Here is a 14,107-nt window from a genome sequence, read left to right on the forward strand (position 1 = left end):
ATTTTTCAATTAATCTCTAGTACCACTCTACTCAGGAATACTTGTAGAATGCATATCAGATGATCTGTGGTTCCTATTTACCATGTTTAATTGCAAAAATAAAGTTGAACTTCTGCACCCTTATTTTCAAGAAACCCTCATTTACATATTCACATTGACCAGACGTAAGTGGGCGGAGTTCCACTATTTGAGCTCAGAGAACACTGACGACAGGGTTGCCAGATGGGGCGGGGTACCGCCGAATGGGCTAGTTTTGAACACATTCGGTCGGAGAAATTTTTTTTGGGCGGTTGGTTTGGGCTGGATAAATAGCTTTTAGGTTGGCCTGGATAAATAGCTATTAGGCGGCATCAAAATATCAGTGCCTGATGCATGAAGTTAAAACACACACACACACACACACACACACACACACACACACACACACCCTTGTAGCTACATACAGTGTGCAGGTTTTTATTTTATTTTACGTAACATTGGCAACAGACATACAGTTTAGGGGCAGGAGATGGGCAACTTGCCCAATAGTAATTAGCAATTTTCTGACAATAATAGGTTTTGGGCTGGTTTTTGGGTTAGGTTTTTAGACTGTGGTTATTAGGCTGGAAAATGATCAATCTCATCTGGCAACCCTGCGTGTCAGCTGACCGGTGACGTCAGCCAGGACTGTTGGCGTTGGCCTGGAGCATTACTGGACAGTAGCTCGCCTGTCATAGCTGCTTGGCTTCCTAGTTCAGTTATTCAACATTTTAACAGTTTCACTTTTAATTCAAGCAGCTAAAACAGTTAAAGTAAGGCTGTTCTGGTGACATTTAGACACCCCAGACAAGACAATGGCAACTAGCATCAGCACCCAGCGGGGACAGGTAACAGTAACGTAAACAACAGCAGCAGCTAGCCTAGCCTAGCCACCTCTGGTTGTCACATTATTTGTTTTCGAACAATAACTGAAAGGCAACAGCGTTTGATTTGATCCAATGTGATTCTGAAGGCATGGTTAGAGTCAGAAAATCAAATGGCTAGCTAACCCCGGCTAACGTTAGCTAACTTGGGCGGATTATTGAGCTACATTTAGCTACTAGGAAGTGATAAAGTTGCTGGCCGTCATAAGAAGGCGTAACGCATAGAGCTATTAGTCCTTAGACAATCTTTCGATGTAGGTAAATGATTAATCTGTTAATGTCAGTGGGAGGACTTCTTCACGTCTCTCTCTCTCTCTCTCTCTCTCTCTCTCTCACATAATAATGTCATCATAGCTAATGCATCTGAGAAAGCCTGATCATATTGCAGGCCTCGACTAGTTTCTAGCCTGCCATCAGACAACATTTTGCTCCATTTCACTTTGTTTAGCCTCATTTAATCGAAAAGAATACATTACTAAATGTAATTGTGTTTGGTTCAAGGCTAAGTCACCTAGTAAGTGACCCAAGAAGAAGGGTACACGTACCCTAGAGACCTAGCTACCTCCTCTGTGGTCTGCAAGCTAAGCTCTACTAGTGAGGGAGATCAGATCACTGCTATGCCAGTGATGGATGTGTGGCCTAATTGAGCCATTCACATGTTTGAGTGTTTGAGTCCTTGACGCTTTGCAAACCCAAAGCCAGATCAGGGTGAAGACCCCAGAGTTGCTGCTGGTCACATGATCACTGATCACTACTCCCTTCATCCTGTCAGATCAGATGGACATTGCTCTCTTCACTGTCTTGTGTACTCATCCTGTGGGGCTCCTTGTATGTCTCTGTCTCTCTCAGACATCTTCTGCCCCTCAGCACTGCGTCTCCTAAAGACACCCGCTTTCCCCTCTACTGTGTCTCTAAAAACTTCTATTGCCCCCCTTGTATTGTTTCTCTGTTTCTCCAGTGTAAAAAAAACAACAACTAGGTTTTAGAAGAAGGTGATAGGAGAAGGTTTTTCCTTCTACCCAGCCTGAGCTGGATTACTCTTCCTGCTACGACTGGTGGATTGATGATTCACTTGCTTCGTATTCAAATGTATTGATTGTAAGTCGCTTTGGAATAAGGCGTCTGCTAAATGCCAAAAATTTCAAATGTAAATGTCTCTCTCTGTCTAGGTTTACGTTGGAGAGTTGCCTCAGGACTTCCTGCGTATCACTCCCACCCAGCAGCAGCAGCAGGTCCAGTTGGACGCTCAAGCAGCTCAGCAGCTGCAGTACGGCGGCTCGCTGGGCACTGTGGGGCGGCTCAGCATCACGGTGGTGCAGGTAGGGTGGTTCTTAACTGTCCACGTCTGCTTGATCTGTGTCAGAGGAAGGGGTTGCGTCAGTGGAACAATCCCATGATTTGGGACGTGCAATTCACCTCATAGCCACACAGCACACAATGCCTAAATGAGGTTGAGCAGCAACAACTCTCACTCGTATGTTTGATTTATTTTTTGCTATTATACCACTCTACTTTTATGGATAATGCCAAGTAATTAAGATGAGCCCTGAGCCCAGTATTTCAAAACTGTGTTTTTGTTTAGAAAAATACTGTGTTACCTGGCTATTGCTGTGCATATATACTCCTGATAAAACAATGACTGAAATCTGGCCATACGGGAGTGAGCGGTCAGTTATTTGTCTTAGCGAATCACAGGTTACAGTAGACGTAGCTGCATAAACATTTTCAGAAACCTCCTAATTGCCTTTATCACAGTAGCTTGATTTGTCTAGCAAGATGAACTGCTGTAGTGTATTTAGTGGAATAAACCAATTACATTTCGGTGGTAGATTCCCCCTGCTCTTGCTAGGCTGTTTCTGAGCAATTGTTACATTTTTATACCAGACACTTTGAGCAAAGACTGAGATATCAATGTAAGAAAGAAAGATCATGGCTGTAAGTCATGTTTTGTTATATGTATCTTTCCACAGGCCAAGCTTGCAAAAAACTATGGAATGACACGCATGGACCCTTACTGCAGGATCAGACTAGGGTACGCTGTTTATGAAACACCTACAGCCCATAATGGTGCCAAGAACCCCAGATGGAACAAAGTTATCCAATGCACTATCCCACCTGGAGTGGACTCCTTCTACCTGGAGATCTTTGATGAGGTAAGCCGGAACAGAGTAGATGATGATGGGCAAAGAAGAGATCGGAATGGAAACGTTATGAATGAAAAGTAGGCCTAATTCATATATAGAGATGCACCGCTCCAATACTGAGCATCGGTATCGACCAGCTATTGGTCTAAAAGGCTGGGTCGGGAATCGAATATAGGAAATGTTCTTTCACGATCCGATACCATCCCTGTTAAGCATTTTGTAACTCCAAAACCTCTCATCCAGTTAACATTTACACTATCTTATCTATTAATCTATCCATCTAACAAACTATAGTCCAAACCATCTTTTCACTTCATCAACTACCAAAATATGACTTTTGCAAGCCCACAAAGTTTCTTCAGGAACTTCCTCTTCTAGTTCTGCCAAGCATAGCACCTCCAGTCACAGAGCCTGTTTTCAGAGTCTCTTATTGGATCAGTGCTCTGCATCGGCAGGTACTCAGAATTTGCAATGTAAAGGTGGTATTGGTGCATCCCTAACTTGGAGTATGTTTTACATTTTTGGCATTTAGCAGACGCCTTATTCCAAAGCGACTTACAATCAATACATTTGAATACTATGCATGTGAATCATCAGTACTTTTTTTTTTTTTTTACACTGGAGAAACAGAGAAACAGTACAAGGGGGGCAATATAAGTTTTTAGGGACACAGTAGAGGGGAAAGCGGGTGTCTTTAGGAGACGTAGTGCTGAGGGGCAGAAGATGTCTCAGGAGGAGCAGTTAAGGTGTAACCTGAAGAGACGGGTCTTCAGTCTACGACGGAAGATGGGTGGTGACTCTGCAGTTCTGACAGCCGTCTGCAGTATGTCTACTTGATGAAGAGTCATGGGTTGATGGGAGATTTGATCTGACTGATTACAGGTGTTTTTAAAGTGACATGTTCTGCTTGTCACCCTCCCAGAGAGCGTTCTCCATGGATGACAGGATTGCGTGGACACACGTCACCATCCCTGAAGGCCTGAGGGAGGGCAGCGTGGTGGACGAGTGGTACAGCCTGAGTGGCAGACAGGGAGACGACAAGGAGGGCATGATCAACCTCGTCATGTCCTTTGCTGTGAGTTCACCAAACACACATGTACACTAGGGATGGAACCATACACTCAACGCATGATTCCATTTCCATACGATTCACGATACGATTTTCTCATGATTTCTTTAACAAAATGAGATTGCAGACAAATTCTGACAGTTTTTTTTTTTTTACTGTATTTTCTTAAAGAATTTAACACTTTTTATTTCTGAGGTAGGATATATTTGCACAACACAAACTATGCAATGAATGCATATTTAATTTTCTTTATAAAAAATGAAAGCGAAGTCAAAAGTAGATTACGCCCTCTGCTGTTTAAAAAGAGTATCGCCATGCATTGTTACATCCCTAATGTACACACATTGTACAGGGGTGAGTTTCCCCGATGGCTTAGTAGCGCAGAGATCATCTGAAGGCCGTATGGACGATGATCGTGGTGCTAAGAGGCTTCTTTGGAAACTCACCCTAGGACAGTAATGGTCACTGTTAGACTGTTCACAGATTCAACAGGTTAGGAACTTTTGTCTTTGGTGTATTTGCTTTAATAATAATAATAATAATAATAATAATAATAACTTTATTTGTATAGCGTTTATTTTTTTTTATTTATTTTTTTTACCTTTATTTTACGAGACAATTAAGAACAAAATTCTTATTTACAATGCCGGCCTGCAATAATTAAATTAATTTAATTATTTTGTCATTTAAATGCAATATTAAAAGGATGGGTTTTTTATAATCTTAGTTTAATTATTTTGTCATTTAAAGGCAATATTAAAAAGATGGGTTTTTAGTCTTGACTTGAACATATTTGCTGAGGTTGCATCCCTAATGTAAACTGGCAGTGCATTCCACAATTTGGGTGCATAAAATGAGAATGCAGCCTCACCAAATCTCTTCTTTTGGTGGTACACAGAGAAAACCAGCGTCAGAAGACCTGAGAGCTCTATTGGGCTGATAAGCTAGCAAAAGGTCTTTCAAATATTCTGGTGCTATGCCAGTGAGAGCTTTATAAACAAGCAGAAGGATCTTGAAATCTACTCTGAACTTTAGTAGCAGTTCTCTGGTGAGTAATGAATGCCTTGATCCAGTTGGACTCAAATGTAATGAGATCTTCTAGAACTTCTCAGTTTTGACACGTGAGCAAAATGTATTTTCAAGGTAAACAACTTCCTCCTCCTTCTCTCCATCTCTTGCTCTTTATGCCTTCAGTCAATGCCAGCGGGTATGATGTCTCAGCCAGTTGTCCTCATGCCCACAGTCTACCAGCAAGGGGTGGGATATGTACCAATCGCAGGTGAGAGGAACCATATAACCTACACACTCTACTATGACAAAGACAGAAAAAAAAACTGAACAGACACCAATGCAAACTTAAGACACTGACATGGCAGCCATGGCCTTTATAGACCTGGGGCCGTATTACAGACACTTCCTATCTTAAGTCCTAAGTTAAGATAGGAAAGTATAAGATAGGATTTGTCTCAGTTTGGTATTACAGAAGCAAATCCTAACTAACTTTAGGAATCCTATCGTGTTTACTTCATCCTATCTTATCTCATCCTAAATATTAAATCCAACTAACGGTCGGTTATCCTAAAGTTAGTTGACTTTATTTAAGATTTTGTGAAGTTAGGAAGCTTGTGTGTAATTAACTTTTCCTATCTCAAGTTAGGATAAGAACATTGATTTAGGAACAGTGGATCTGGATCTTTTTGTTCCTAATCCTAATTACCATGGTTACCAAACAGTTAAGATAGGATATGCAATTTAGGACGTTTCTGTAATACGGCCCCTGTACAAGAAATGACCAGTGAAAAGGTCAATCGCTCACCTCTGTCTCTCCTCAGGGGTGCCCACCGTGTACAACCAGGGCATGGTGCACAACCAGGGGATGGTGCCCATGGGACTGCCTGCCGCCCCCTCGGTCTCCCCCCAGCAGGGGGCTCCCTGTAGCGAGGAGGATCTGAAAGCACTGCAGGACATGTTCCCCAATCTGGACAGGGAGGTGATCCGCACAGTGATGGAGGCTCAGCAGGGCAACAAGGACGCTGCCATCAACTCTCTACTGCAGATGACGGAGGAGTTGTAACAACCAAGCTGCACTAACGGCGGCCCGAACATTGCCCACTTCACAGCAACTGCACCCTGCACAGTTTGTAAATATGCACTCAGGCCTGCAAGCTCTCAACTGTCACTTCACACGAAAGAAAATACAATAGTAGTTATTATTATTAATAAAACAAAACGAAAAAAAGTCATAAACATGTTCATATCTGAGCTGTCGTACATCTTGTTAAAGTACATTGCCATCCGTATTATACATAGCTTTGTTCTCGGTACACACCTGGGATTGGGGTTAGTTTTGTATCTGCCTACTGACGTGTTGTGATTGGCTGGTTGACTTTTCAGTTTCACATTCCGGTTAACCCAGAATGGGTTGATGTTGATGCAATGCTTTGTCAGACATTTGAAAGGAATTTAATTTGCAGATCTCCACTGACATTTGATTCAAGATGGAGTTGTCACAGTAGTTGTAGGTGTGAAAGGCATTTGTTGAGAGCTTCCTAGCCAGTCTTCTCTGTATATGTGTATTGAAACAGAAGTTTTTTTCGCCTCTCTGTGTTTGATTTATATATATATATCTGTATAAATATAGTTCTATATATTCAAAAAGATAATAAATTATGAAGAAAAGAGATCTAGGTATGCAGCGATGTGGAGCGGAAAGAGAACTTTCCACAATGTAAGGAACACATGATTTGGGACGTGCAAATCACCTCAGCCACACAGCCAATGCCTAAAGGAGGTTGAACAACCTCACTCAATGTCAAGATTTATTTTGCTAATATTACCACTCTACTTTTATGGATAATGCCATGTTATTTTGCATGGCTTCAACCAAAAAAATGCCCCTTGGAATGTTAGTGTTTAGTTGTGAACTAGGGGTGGTGGAACAATATAGCGCTATAATGTTATGGTAATAGCATTATCTTAATTATATACAGTTATGCTGATTACTTGACAACATAGCACGGCTATGTCAGAAAGGTATCGTGCTGTAACAGAGGAGTGATATTCAAAGCAGCAGAGAGGTAAACATATAAGCCTAGTTATAAACACTATCATTTCCCATGATGCACCTCTGTAAATTCAGGGTTTACAACTTGTGCCCTGTGAGAGTCCCAGCTGGATTCATATATTCAGAAATACATTTTGGTACTGCATAATGATAGTTATGGCATGACTTTCATACAGAGGAAATATCACACTGCCCTTACCTATGAACGCATTAAGAAGAGATCCGTTGATATGAGATATTGAATGTTGCCGCCCGCCAAAGGTCTGATTTTAACATAATAATTAATGAATTATTATAATAACTTGATCTGCAAAGATGTGCGTATATTTTTCCAAGGAAAGAAAGCTCCTGTGCTGTTTTTGGTGTGATTCATCAAAATGTGAGTTCCATTTCTCTCTGCGTAGGCCATACTCCACAAGTGTCGTGCATAAAATCATGTGTACCTTTAAATTCTTCATTGCTGTACTTTTTGCACCCACTTGATGTACAAATATTTCACCTAACAAAATGTGTGTTAGAACCCAACTTCTCCCCCCAGACACAGCAAGCACATTGATTGGAAATTGGAAGTCTTATCTGTTTTCAACATGGACATTTCACATTCTCATAGGAAATACTTAGCAATGTTATAACATTGTTATATGTGGTAAATAAACCAGATTGGACGAAGTATGACCCTTTCTCTGTAATGCTTAGCCATTTGGCTTTCTCGGTTGCTTTTCCTGCAATGGGGTTCCTGATTATATTACAGTCTCTGAATGAGAAGATGTTCATATGATCCTGATTCTCATGACACATAGTGTCTAGTAGCTAGATGAAAGACCTTACATAAAGCTACCTGCCTACTTAAGGTGAAGGCATAACATCAATAAGGAATGAGGAAGTAGGGTGTTTTAAAAGGTTTGTTGAGTTAATATTAACCCCATCAAGAGAAGCATTGAGTTTTTTTGGGTGATTGCTGCTGTCAATGGAATGGCAAAAGTTACGTGCTAAATCAGTCGAATGGGTTATTTGGTTTGAATGTACACAAATTCGTTGATGTTGAACTATGTTTGCATTATGACCTGCTTTTGTTTCCTTAACTAATGTCAGTTTGTGGAAATAAAATGGTTATCTGTGTTTGTTTGGTCTTTCTCAGATCCTCAAGCAGTACACATCATAGCAGGGGATTTTAATCATGCTGACCTGAAGGTAGTACTACCCAAGTTTTATCAGCATGTTAAATGTGCAACAAGAGGAGATAACACACTGGACAAGGTATACACCAACATCAAGCTTGCCTACAAAGCTAGACCGGTAGCTCATCTAGGCATGTCTGACCACGTGTCCATCCTCCTGATCCCAGCCTACACTCCCATGAGGAAAAGTGCTCCCATCACCACTAAGACTGTCAGAACCTGGCCAGCAGGGTCCGCTCCACTGCAGATCTGCCTGAATGACACCTCATGGCAGGAATATGAGCATGAGGACCTGGAACAGTACACGTCGTCGGTTCTGAACCACATAGTGAACTGCACCAACTCAGCCACCGTGGACAAACGTGTCCGGGTCTACCCCAACACGAAGCCATGGATGACAGAGAAGGTCCGACAACTGCTCAAGGTGAGGAACAACGCCTTCTCAGCGAAGGACAAACTCCTGTACAGCACCACCAGGGCTAACCTAAACCGTGGCATCCGGGAGGCCATGGCAGACCACAGAGAGAAGATTGAGGAATGCTTCCTGAGCAACGACTCCAGGCGGGTGTGGCAGGGGGTTCAGCACATGACAAACTTCAGAGCCAACAGGATCACAGCCGCTGAGGGCGACCCCTTGCTGGCGGAAGAGCTGAACTCCTTCTACGCCCGGTTCGACGAGGGGCGAACGGAGGTAACCACAACACAAACACCACTCTCTCCAGCTCTCAGCAGCCTCACCCTCACAGAGCATGAAGTGAGACGCGTGCTGAAGGCGGTGGACCCCAGAAAAGCCTCAGGGCCGGACGGCGTCCTGGGACGGGTGCTTAGGGACTGCGCCGACCAGCTGGCCGGGGTTTTCACCAACATCTTCAACCAGTCCCTGTCCCAGGCCACCATCCCACCCTGCCTGAAAACCTCAACAATCATCCCAGTCCCGAAGAAAAGCACGGTGAGCTGCCTAAACGACTACCGCCCGGTGGCACTCACACCTATCATCATGAAGTGCTTCGAGAAACTGGTCCGGGCCCACATAGTCACACGCCTCCCGCCCAACCTGGATCCATACCAGTTCGCCTACAGAGCCCACAGGTCCACAGAGGACGCCATCGCGACGACTCTCCACTCCACTCTATCCCACCTGGAGAGGGGGAACAGCTACGCGAGACTGCTCTTTGTGGACTTCAGCTCTGCTTTCAACACTATCCTTCCAGACAGGCCATTGACCAAACTACTAGACCTGGGACTATCACACTCCATCTGCGCATGGATCAAGGATATCCTGTCTGACCGCCCCCAGAGGGTGCGGGTGGGCTCCCACACCTCCACAGCCCTCAGACTCAGACCTGTCCACCCCAGCAACTCCATCATAAAGTTTGCAGACGACACCACCGTGGTGGGCTGCATCTCGGGGGGGGACGAGGCGGCGTACAGGGATAAGGTGGAGCAGCTGGGCAAGCTGTGCAAGGTTAACAACCTGCTGCTGAACCAGTTAAAGACCCAGGAAATCATCGTGGACTTCAGGAGGAAAAAATCTGAGGTCCAGACCCTGCTCGTCGATGGAGGGAGCGTGGAGAGAGTCTCAACTCTCCGATTCCTGGGGGTGCACATACAGGAGGACCTGTCCTGGAGGACCAACACAGCAGCCATCATCAAGAAGGCACAACAGCGGCTCTACTTCCTGAGAGTCCTCAGGAAATACCACCTCAGACAGGAGCTGCTTGTGACTTTCTACCGCTGCACAGTGGAGAGCATCCTCACCTACTGCATTTGCGTGTGGTTCTCCAGCTGCACAGCCGCAGAGAGGAAAGCGCTACAGAGAGTCGTGAGATCGGCCCAGAAGATCATCGGCGCCCCCCTCCCCTCTCTGGAAGAGCTGTACAACACACGCTGCCTCAGGAAGGCCTCCAAGATCTCCAGGGACCCATCCCACCCTGGGAACGAACACTTTGTTCGGCTGCCCTCGGGCAGGCGGTTCAGGACCATGTTCGCACGGACAAATAGACTGAAGCTCAGCTTCTACCCTAGGGCCATTCAGGCCCTGAACACAGCAAAGACCTAGGTTCTAGGCCCTGGACAATCTAGACAACTTGATGGCAGCTACTAGATTGTAAACACAAGTCGTGCAATATTGAAATACAACTGTGAACATTTCAAACCTGCGACACTTTAAATGAATGTGCAACAATACTATGTGCAATATGACAACCCTTGTGTACATAAAGTTCAGATATAGGAAAAGTTAGGATATTTATAGCATAGCATAGAGTACAGCACAGTGTTTTATTGTATAGTATAGTAGATAGTGTACATAGCCTTTACTTATGTAAACCAGCTCTTTTCCCTTTTTTATTTTACCCTTGGCCCTCTTGTTTTTAGTCTTTTTCCAAGCACCAGGGGAGCCTCCCCTCCTAAATTTCGTTGTATGGTACCTGTACTGTATTAATGACAATAAAGACCATTCATTCATTCATTCATTCATTCATTATACGACATGTACACCTCGACCTGCTGTTTGGTTTGTCATTTCTTAAACCCCACCACACTGGGAGAGGACCACACTGTACATATTTGATGCGTCATAGAAATAAATACAAAGCAAAAGAAAGACACAGAAGCTCATGGTATTCAAGTTGCGTTTGTTTAATAAACTACAGGGGAGAAAGGGGATTCTCTAGACTAAATTTACACAATTACCTCCATCGTACGTCCACAACAATAACAGTATATGAGACATTATTACATATACCAGGAAAAGATGTGGTGAGATTGTTGAAATACGCAGGAGTTATTAATTTAAATACATTTAAAACAAGAGTGCACATTCATTTTAGACTAAAAATATTAACCTAATGTGAATAATAAAAATATAAATCTTTGGTCAGTCCGGAATCATTCGTCATGCCGTCATATCACGTCTTTTAACGCCTCCTTCTGCGCTGGGTCCTGGGGGTGGGGGTGACGCCTGCGTCACAGTCTGTGACATGACAAGCACACGACTCGATGTGGAGGTAGGAGTGTTTGACCACGGTGCCGTCCGGGCAGGACAGCTCCACCTCCTTCTTGGTCGTGACCGCCTCTTGGCAGCAAGAGCAGTGGTGCATCATGGTGTTGGCTTCAACGGAGTAGCTGCTCACACACACACACACACACACACACACACACACACGAGAGAAAACAAAATAGTATGTGTTATAGCTTGAATCAATCATGATGACACAAGATAACATTTAATGGTCCTTAAATGAGCATTTACAGTGAAAAACAATTACACCATAGCACCATAGCATGAACACTAGATAGCCAATGGTTCTAGATAGCCAACGTTCTCATTCACTGTACCTGCCACTGCCACTTATCTTGTACTATACCTATTGTTCTTCTTATTTTTTGCCTCTTATGTCCTGTACCGTAATACTGACTCACTGAATCTTGAATTGTGCTTGATTTATTATGCCTAGGTCTTGTGCTGCAATGTAATGTCAGGATCCGAAGCCTAAGAATTTGACTCTACTGTTACACTTGTGTAACGTGACGTAACAAATAAACGTGACAGTTGAAACTGATGTGAAGCTGAGGGACGTACATGGAGGAGGTTCCACAGGAGCCTGCGCAGGAGGTGAGCTCCACGGTCCCGGTGGTGGTACAGCCGTTCACCACGATGGTGCTGCTGTTCTTGTTGATGTTACAGATACTACGGACCGTGCCTGAACAGGGGAGATTCGTCAAGAGGAGTTAGTTAACACAGCCACTGTTACTACATAGTAGTATGACACAGTTAGCAGATCTATCAGAAACAATGTAGCATACTGTACAGGCATATCACTTTTTAAATAGGCATATCACTTTTTCATCCAATACTTTTGTTTCTGAGGCATTGCATAATAGAGCACGTTATTGACTATTGAGACAAGACTGCAATCCTTCAACATTCTTCCAACTAGTAGTGAGGTGGTTAGCAAGCCCAGTCAAAGCATTCTTGCTACTTACAGGTCATGCAGCATCCATCAGAGTCGGTCTTCTCTGTGCCCTGTGATGAAGAAGCAGATGAAGTCATGTCAATAAAACACAATGTGACCTCACATTCTGGACGTTTGTAAAACACGGGCGCGCGTTTGAAATCAAATGTCACATCTATCCAGTACTCAAGTTGTCCAAATCAGGGGGGATGGTGGATTTTTATCATATGGGGACAATTTTAGCATCCCCACAGCGTCAGTGACTTCAGTGTCAGTGATTTGGTAAAAATGTCTTTGCATTGCCCCCTCGCCCACAGTATTTTACTTATGCGCAAAACTAAATGAAATAGCAGTAATACCACGTTCATTGCCATCGCCCCTCATCCCCCCTCAACTTGAGTGCTGCATCTATCTGCTCTGACCCAACGGTGCCAGTGAGTAAACGTATGTGAGAGAGATCAGGGATGTGAGAGAGAGAAACAGAAACTCACCGGGATACAGACTTCCGGGGCGAAAGTAGGGCACACTTTCTTGATCTCCACAGGTACGTGTTGGCCGTTAATCTTCTCACACGTGTACTTGGCACACTTGTCGTCCGGTGGGGACCACGTCTCGTTCACCTGGTCGTCAAGGAGACAAGGATGAAGACATCTTGCCCTCGGAGGCTCAGATCTGTGTCGGTATCATTTATCGTACACACGCTTGTCGTACTCACCTGGATAGTTTTTGTGGTGTTGGCAGTTGTGGTGTTGGCAGTTTTTGTGGTGTTTTGTGGTGTTGGCAGCACGAAGACACAGCTGGTCTGTACACACTTTCCGCAGCACTGACCAGGCTTGACCTTATACACATGGCCCTGTAGTCCAGGATAGGAGAGGAGTACATCAATGAATCATTCCTTAGCCAGGTCGCTAACAGTTTTCTAAAATAACTGAAAAAGTCTTAAGGAGGACTTGAGGTCTCCTGAGTTTGGCTTAATGCATTCTCTACAGATACTGTACGGACATTATTACCTGTGGACATGTCGTGTCACATGACATTGGTTTACACTCGACGGTGTGTAGTTTGCTGACAGGATCCACCATGGAGCTGCACTCGCAGTCCTCACATGTGTGGAGTTTGGGAACTTTAGTACCAGGCTGTGGAAGTGGAAGAGAGAAAACTGTTAGAATCCATAACGGAGGGTTGGATTTGAGCAGGGTTCCAATGAGGCTGTATTATTACGGCACTATTAGTCAAATGTGACCAAATATTATTTTTAGTGCAGAAAATGCAAAATCTCAAAGTTTTCAAAGTTTTACTATCCACATTTCAGCCTTGAATTATGTCTACAATACTTTATTCTTACCTGGTACTCGGTGTTGTTGTAGACACAGACACTCTTAGGAACTGTAATGACAATGTTGAGGAGGAGTCAGTCTCAAAGCCTTACTTATAAGGCAATATCAAGGCTACAGTGCTTTCCTAATACAGGGTATATACAGGAATCTTGAGGTTCATTTCAATACCTTTCTAAGACTTTTTAAAGACCTTGTCAATATTTTTCCAGACCTCACCGCCACTTCGAGCTGTAACCGTTTACATCAGTGACACCTTTAACTTAACAGTTTTAGTTTGCAATAGACTAGACCACTATCATACAACAGAATTTCCGGTTCATCTTAGTTTTTTAATAAAACTAATAAATTCACGAACTTTTACTAAAGGTTTTTAGGACTCAAACTCTTTGGACAGAGTCTAATTCAGAAAAATACCAACAAAACAAGACCCCATAAAATCGTGATAAGACTTTTTAAT

The 14,107-nt window shown here is 43.6% G+C and overlaps 2 protein-coding genes across 2 annotated transcripts in view; one reads left to right on the forward strand and one right to left on the reverse strand.

Moving 5' to 3' along the window:
• The first annotated feature begins 731 nt into the window (after nucleotides 1-731).
• On the forward strand, nucleotides 732-8,220 carry tollip (toll interacting protein). Its single transcript, XM_080529980.1, has 6 exons — nucleotides 732-866; nucleotides 2,072-2,221; nucleotides 2,873-3,055; nucleotides 3,969-4,121; nucleotides 5,310-5,394; nucleotides 5,948-8,220. The coding sequence occupies exons 1-6, from the start codon at nucleotides 834-836 to the stop codon at nucleotides 6,187-6,189; spliced, it is 846 nt and encodes a 281-aa protein (XP_080386106.1). The 5' UTR covers nucleotides 732-833; the 3' UTR covers nucleotides 6,190-8,220.
• Nucleotides 8,221-11,275: 3,055 nt separating this feature from the next.
• LOC308154858 (mucin-5B) overlaps nucleotides 11,276-14,107 on the reverse strand; it is a gene marked incomplete at both ends in the record, with an annotated part of 31,819 nt that continues 28,987 nt past the window's right edge. The window contains 7 exons of the mRNA XM_080528076.1: nucleotides 11,276-11,483; nucleotides 11,941-12,061; nucleotides 12,345-12,384; nucleotides 12,805-12,933; nucleotides 13,029-13,166; nucleotides 13,324-13,449; nucleotides 13,659-13,699. Of these exons, the coding sequence (XP_080384202.1) occupies nucleotides 11,276-11,483; nucleotides 11,941-12,061; nucleotides 12,345-12,384; nucleotides 12,805-12,933; nucleotides 13,029-13,166; nucleotides 13,324-13,449; nucleotides 13,659-13,699 (803 nt within the window). The remainder of the gene's footprint in view (nucleotides 11,484-11,940; nucleotides 12,062-12,344; nucleotides 12,385-12,804; nucleotides 12,934-13,028; nucleotides 13,167-13,323; nucleotides 13,450-13,658; nucleotides 13,700-14,107) is intronic.

The sequence above is a fragment of the Nansenia antarctica genome (assembly GCF_963989245.1).
Source record: "Nansenia antarctica genome assembly, chromosome: 4".
Taxonomy (NCBI): domain Eukaryota; kingdom Metazoa; phylum Chordata; class Actinopteri; order Argentiniformes; family Microstomatidae; genus Nansenia; species Nansenia antarctica.

What these genes read in the sequence shown, in the direction of transcription:
- tollip (XM_080529980.1), top strand. Translation starts at nt 834, where the DNA reads ATGGCAACTAGCATCAGCACCCAGCGGGGACAG. An exon ending in TCAGCATCACGGTGGTGCAG is followed by an intron (nt 2,222 to 2,872) that starts GTAGGGTGGTTC and finishes ATCTTTCCACAG; the next exon opens with GCCAAGCTTGCAAAAAACTA. An exon ending in ACCTGGAGATCTTTGATGAG is followed by an intron (nt 3,056 to 3,968) that starts GTAAGCCGGAAC and finishes TCACCCTCCCAG; the next exon opens with AGAGCGTTCTCCATGGATGA.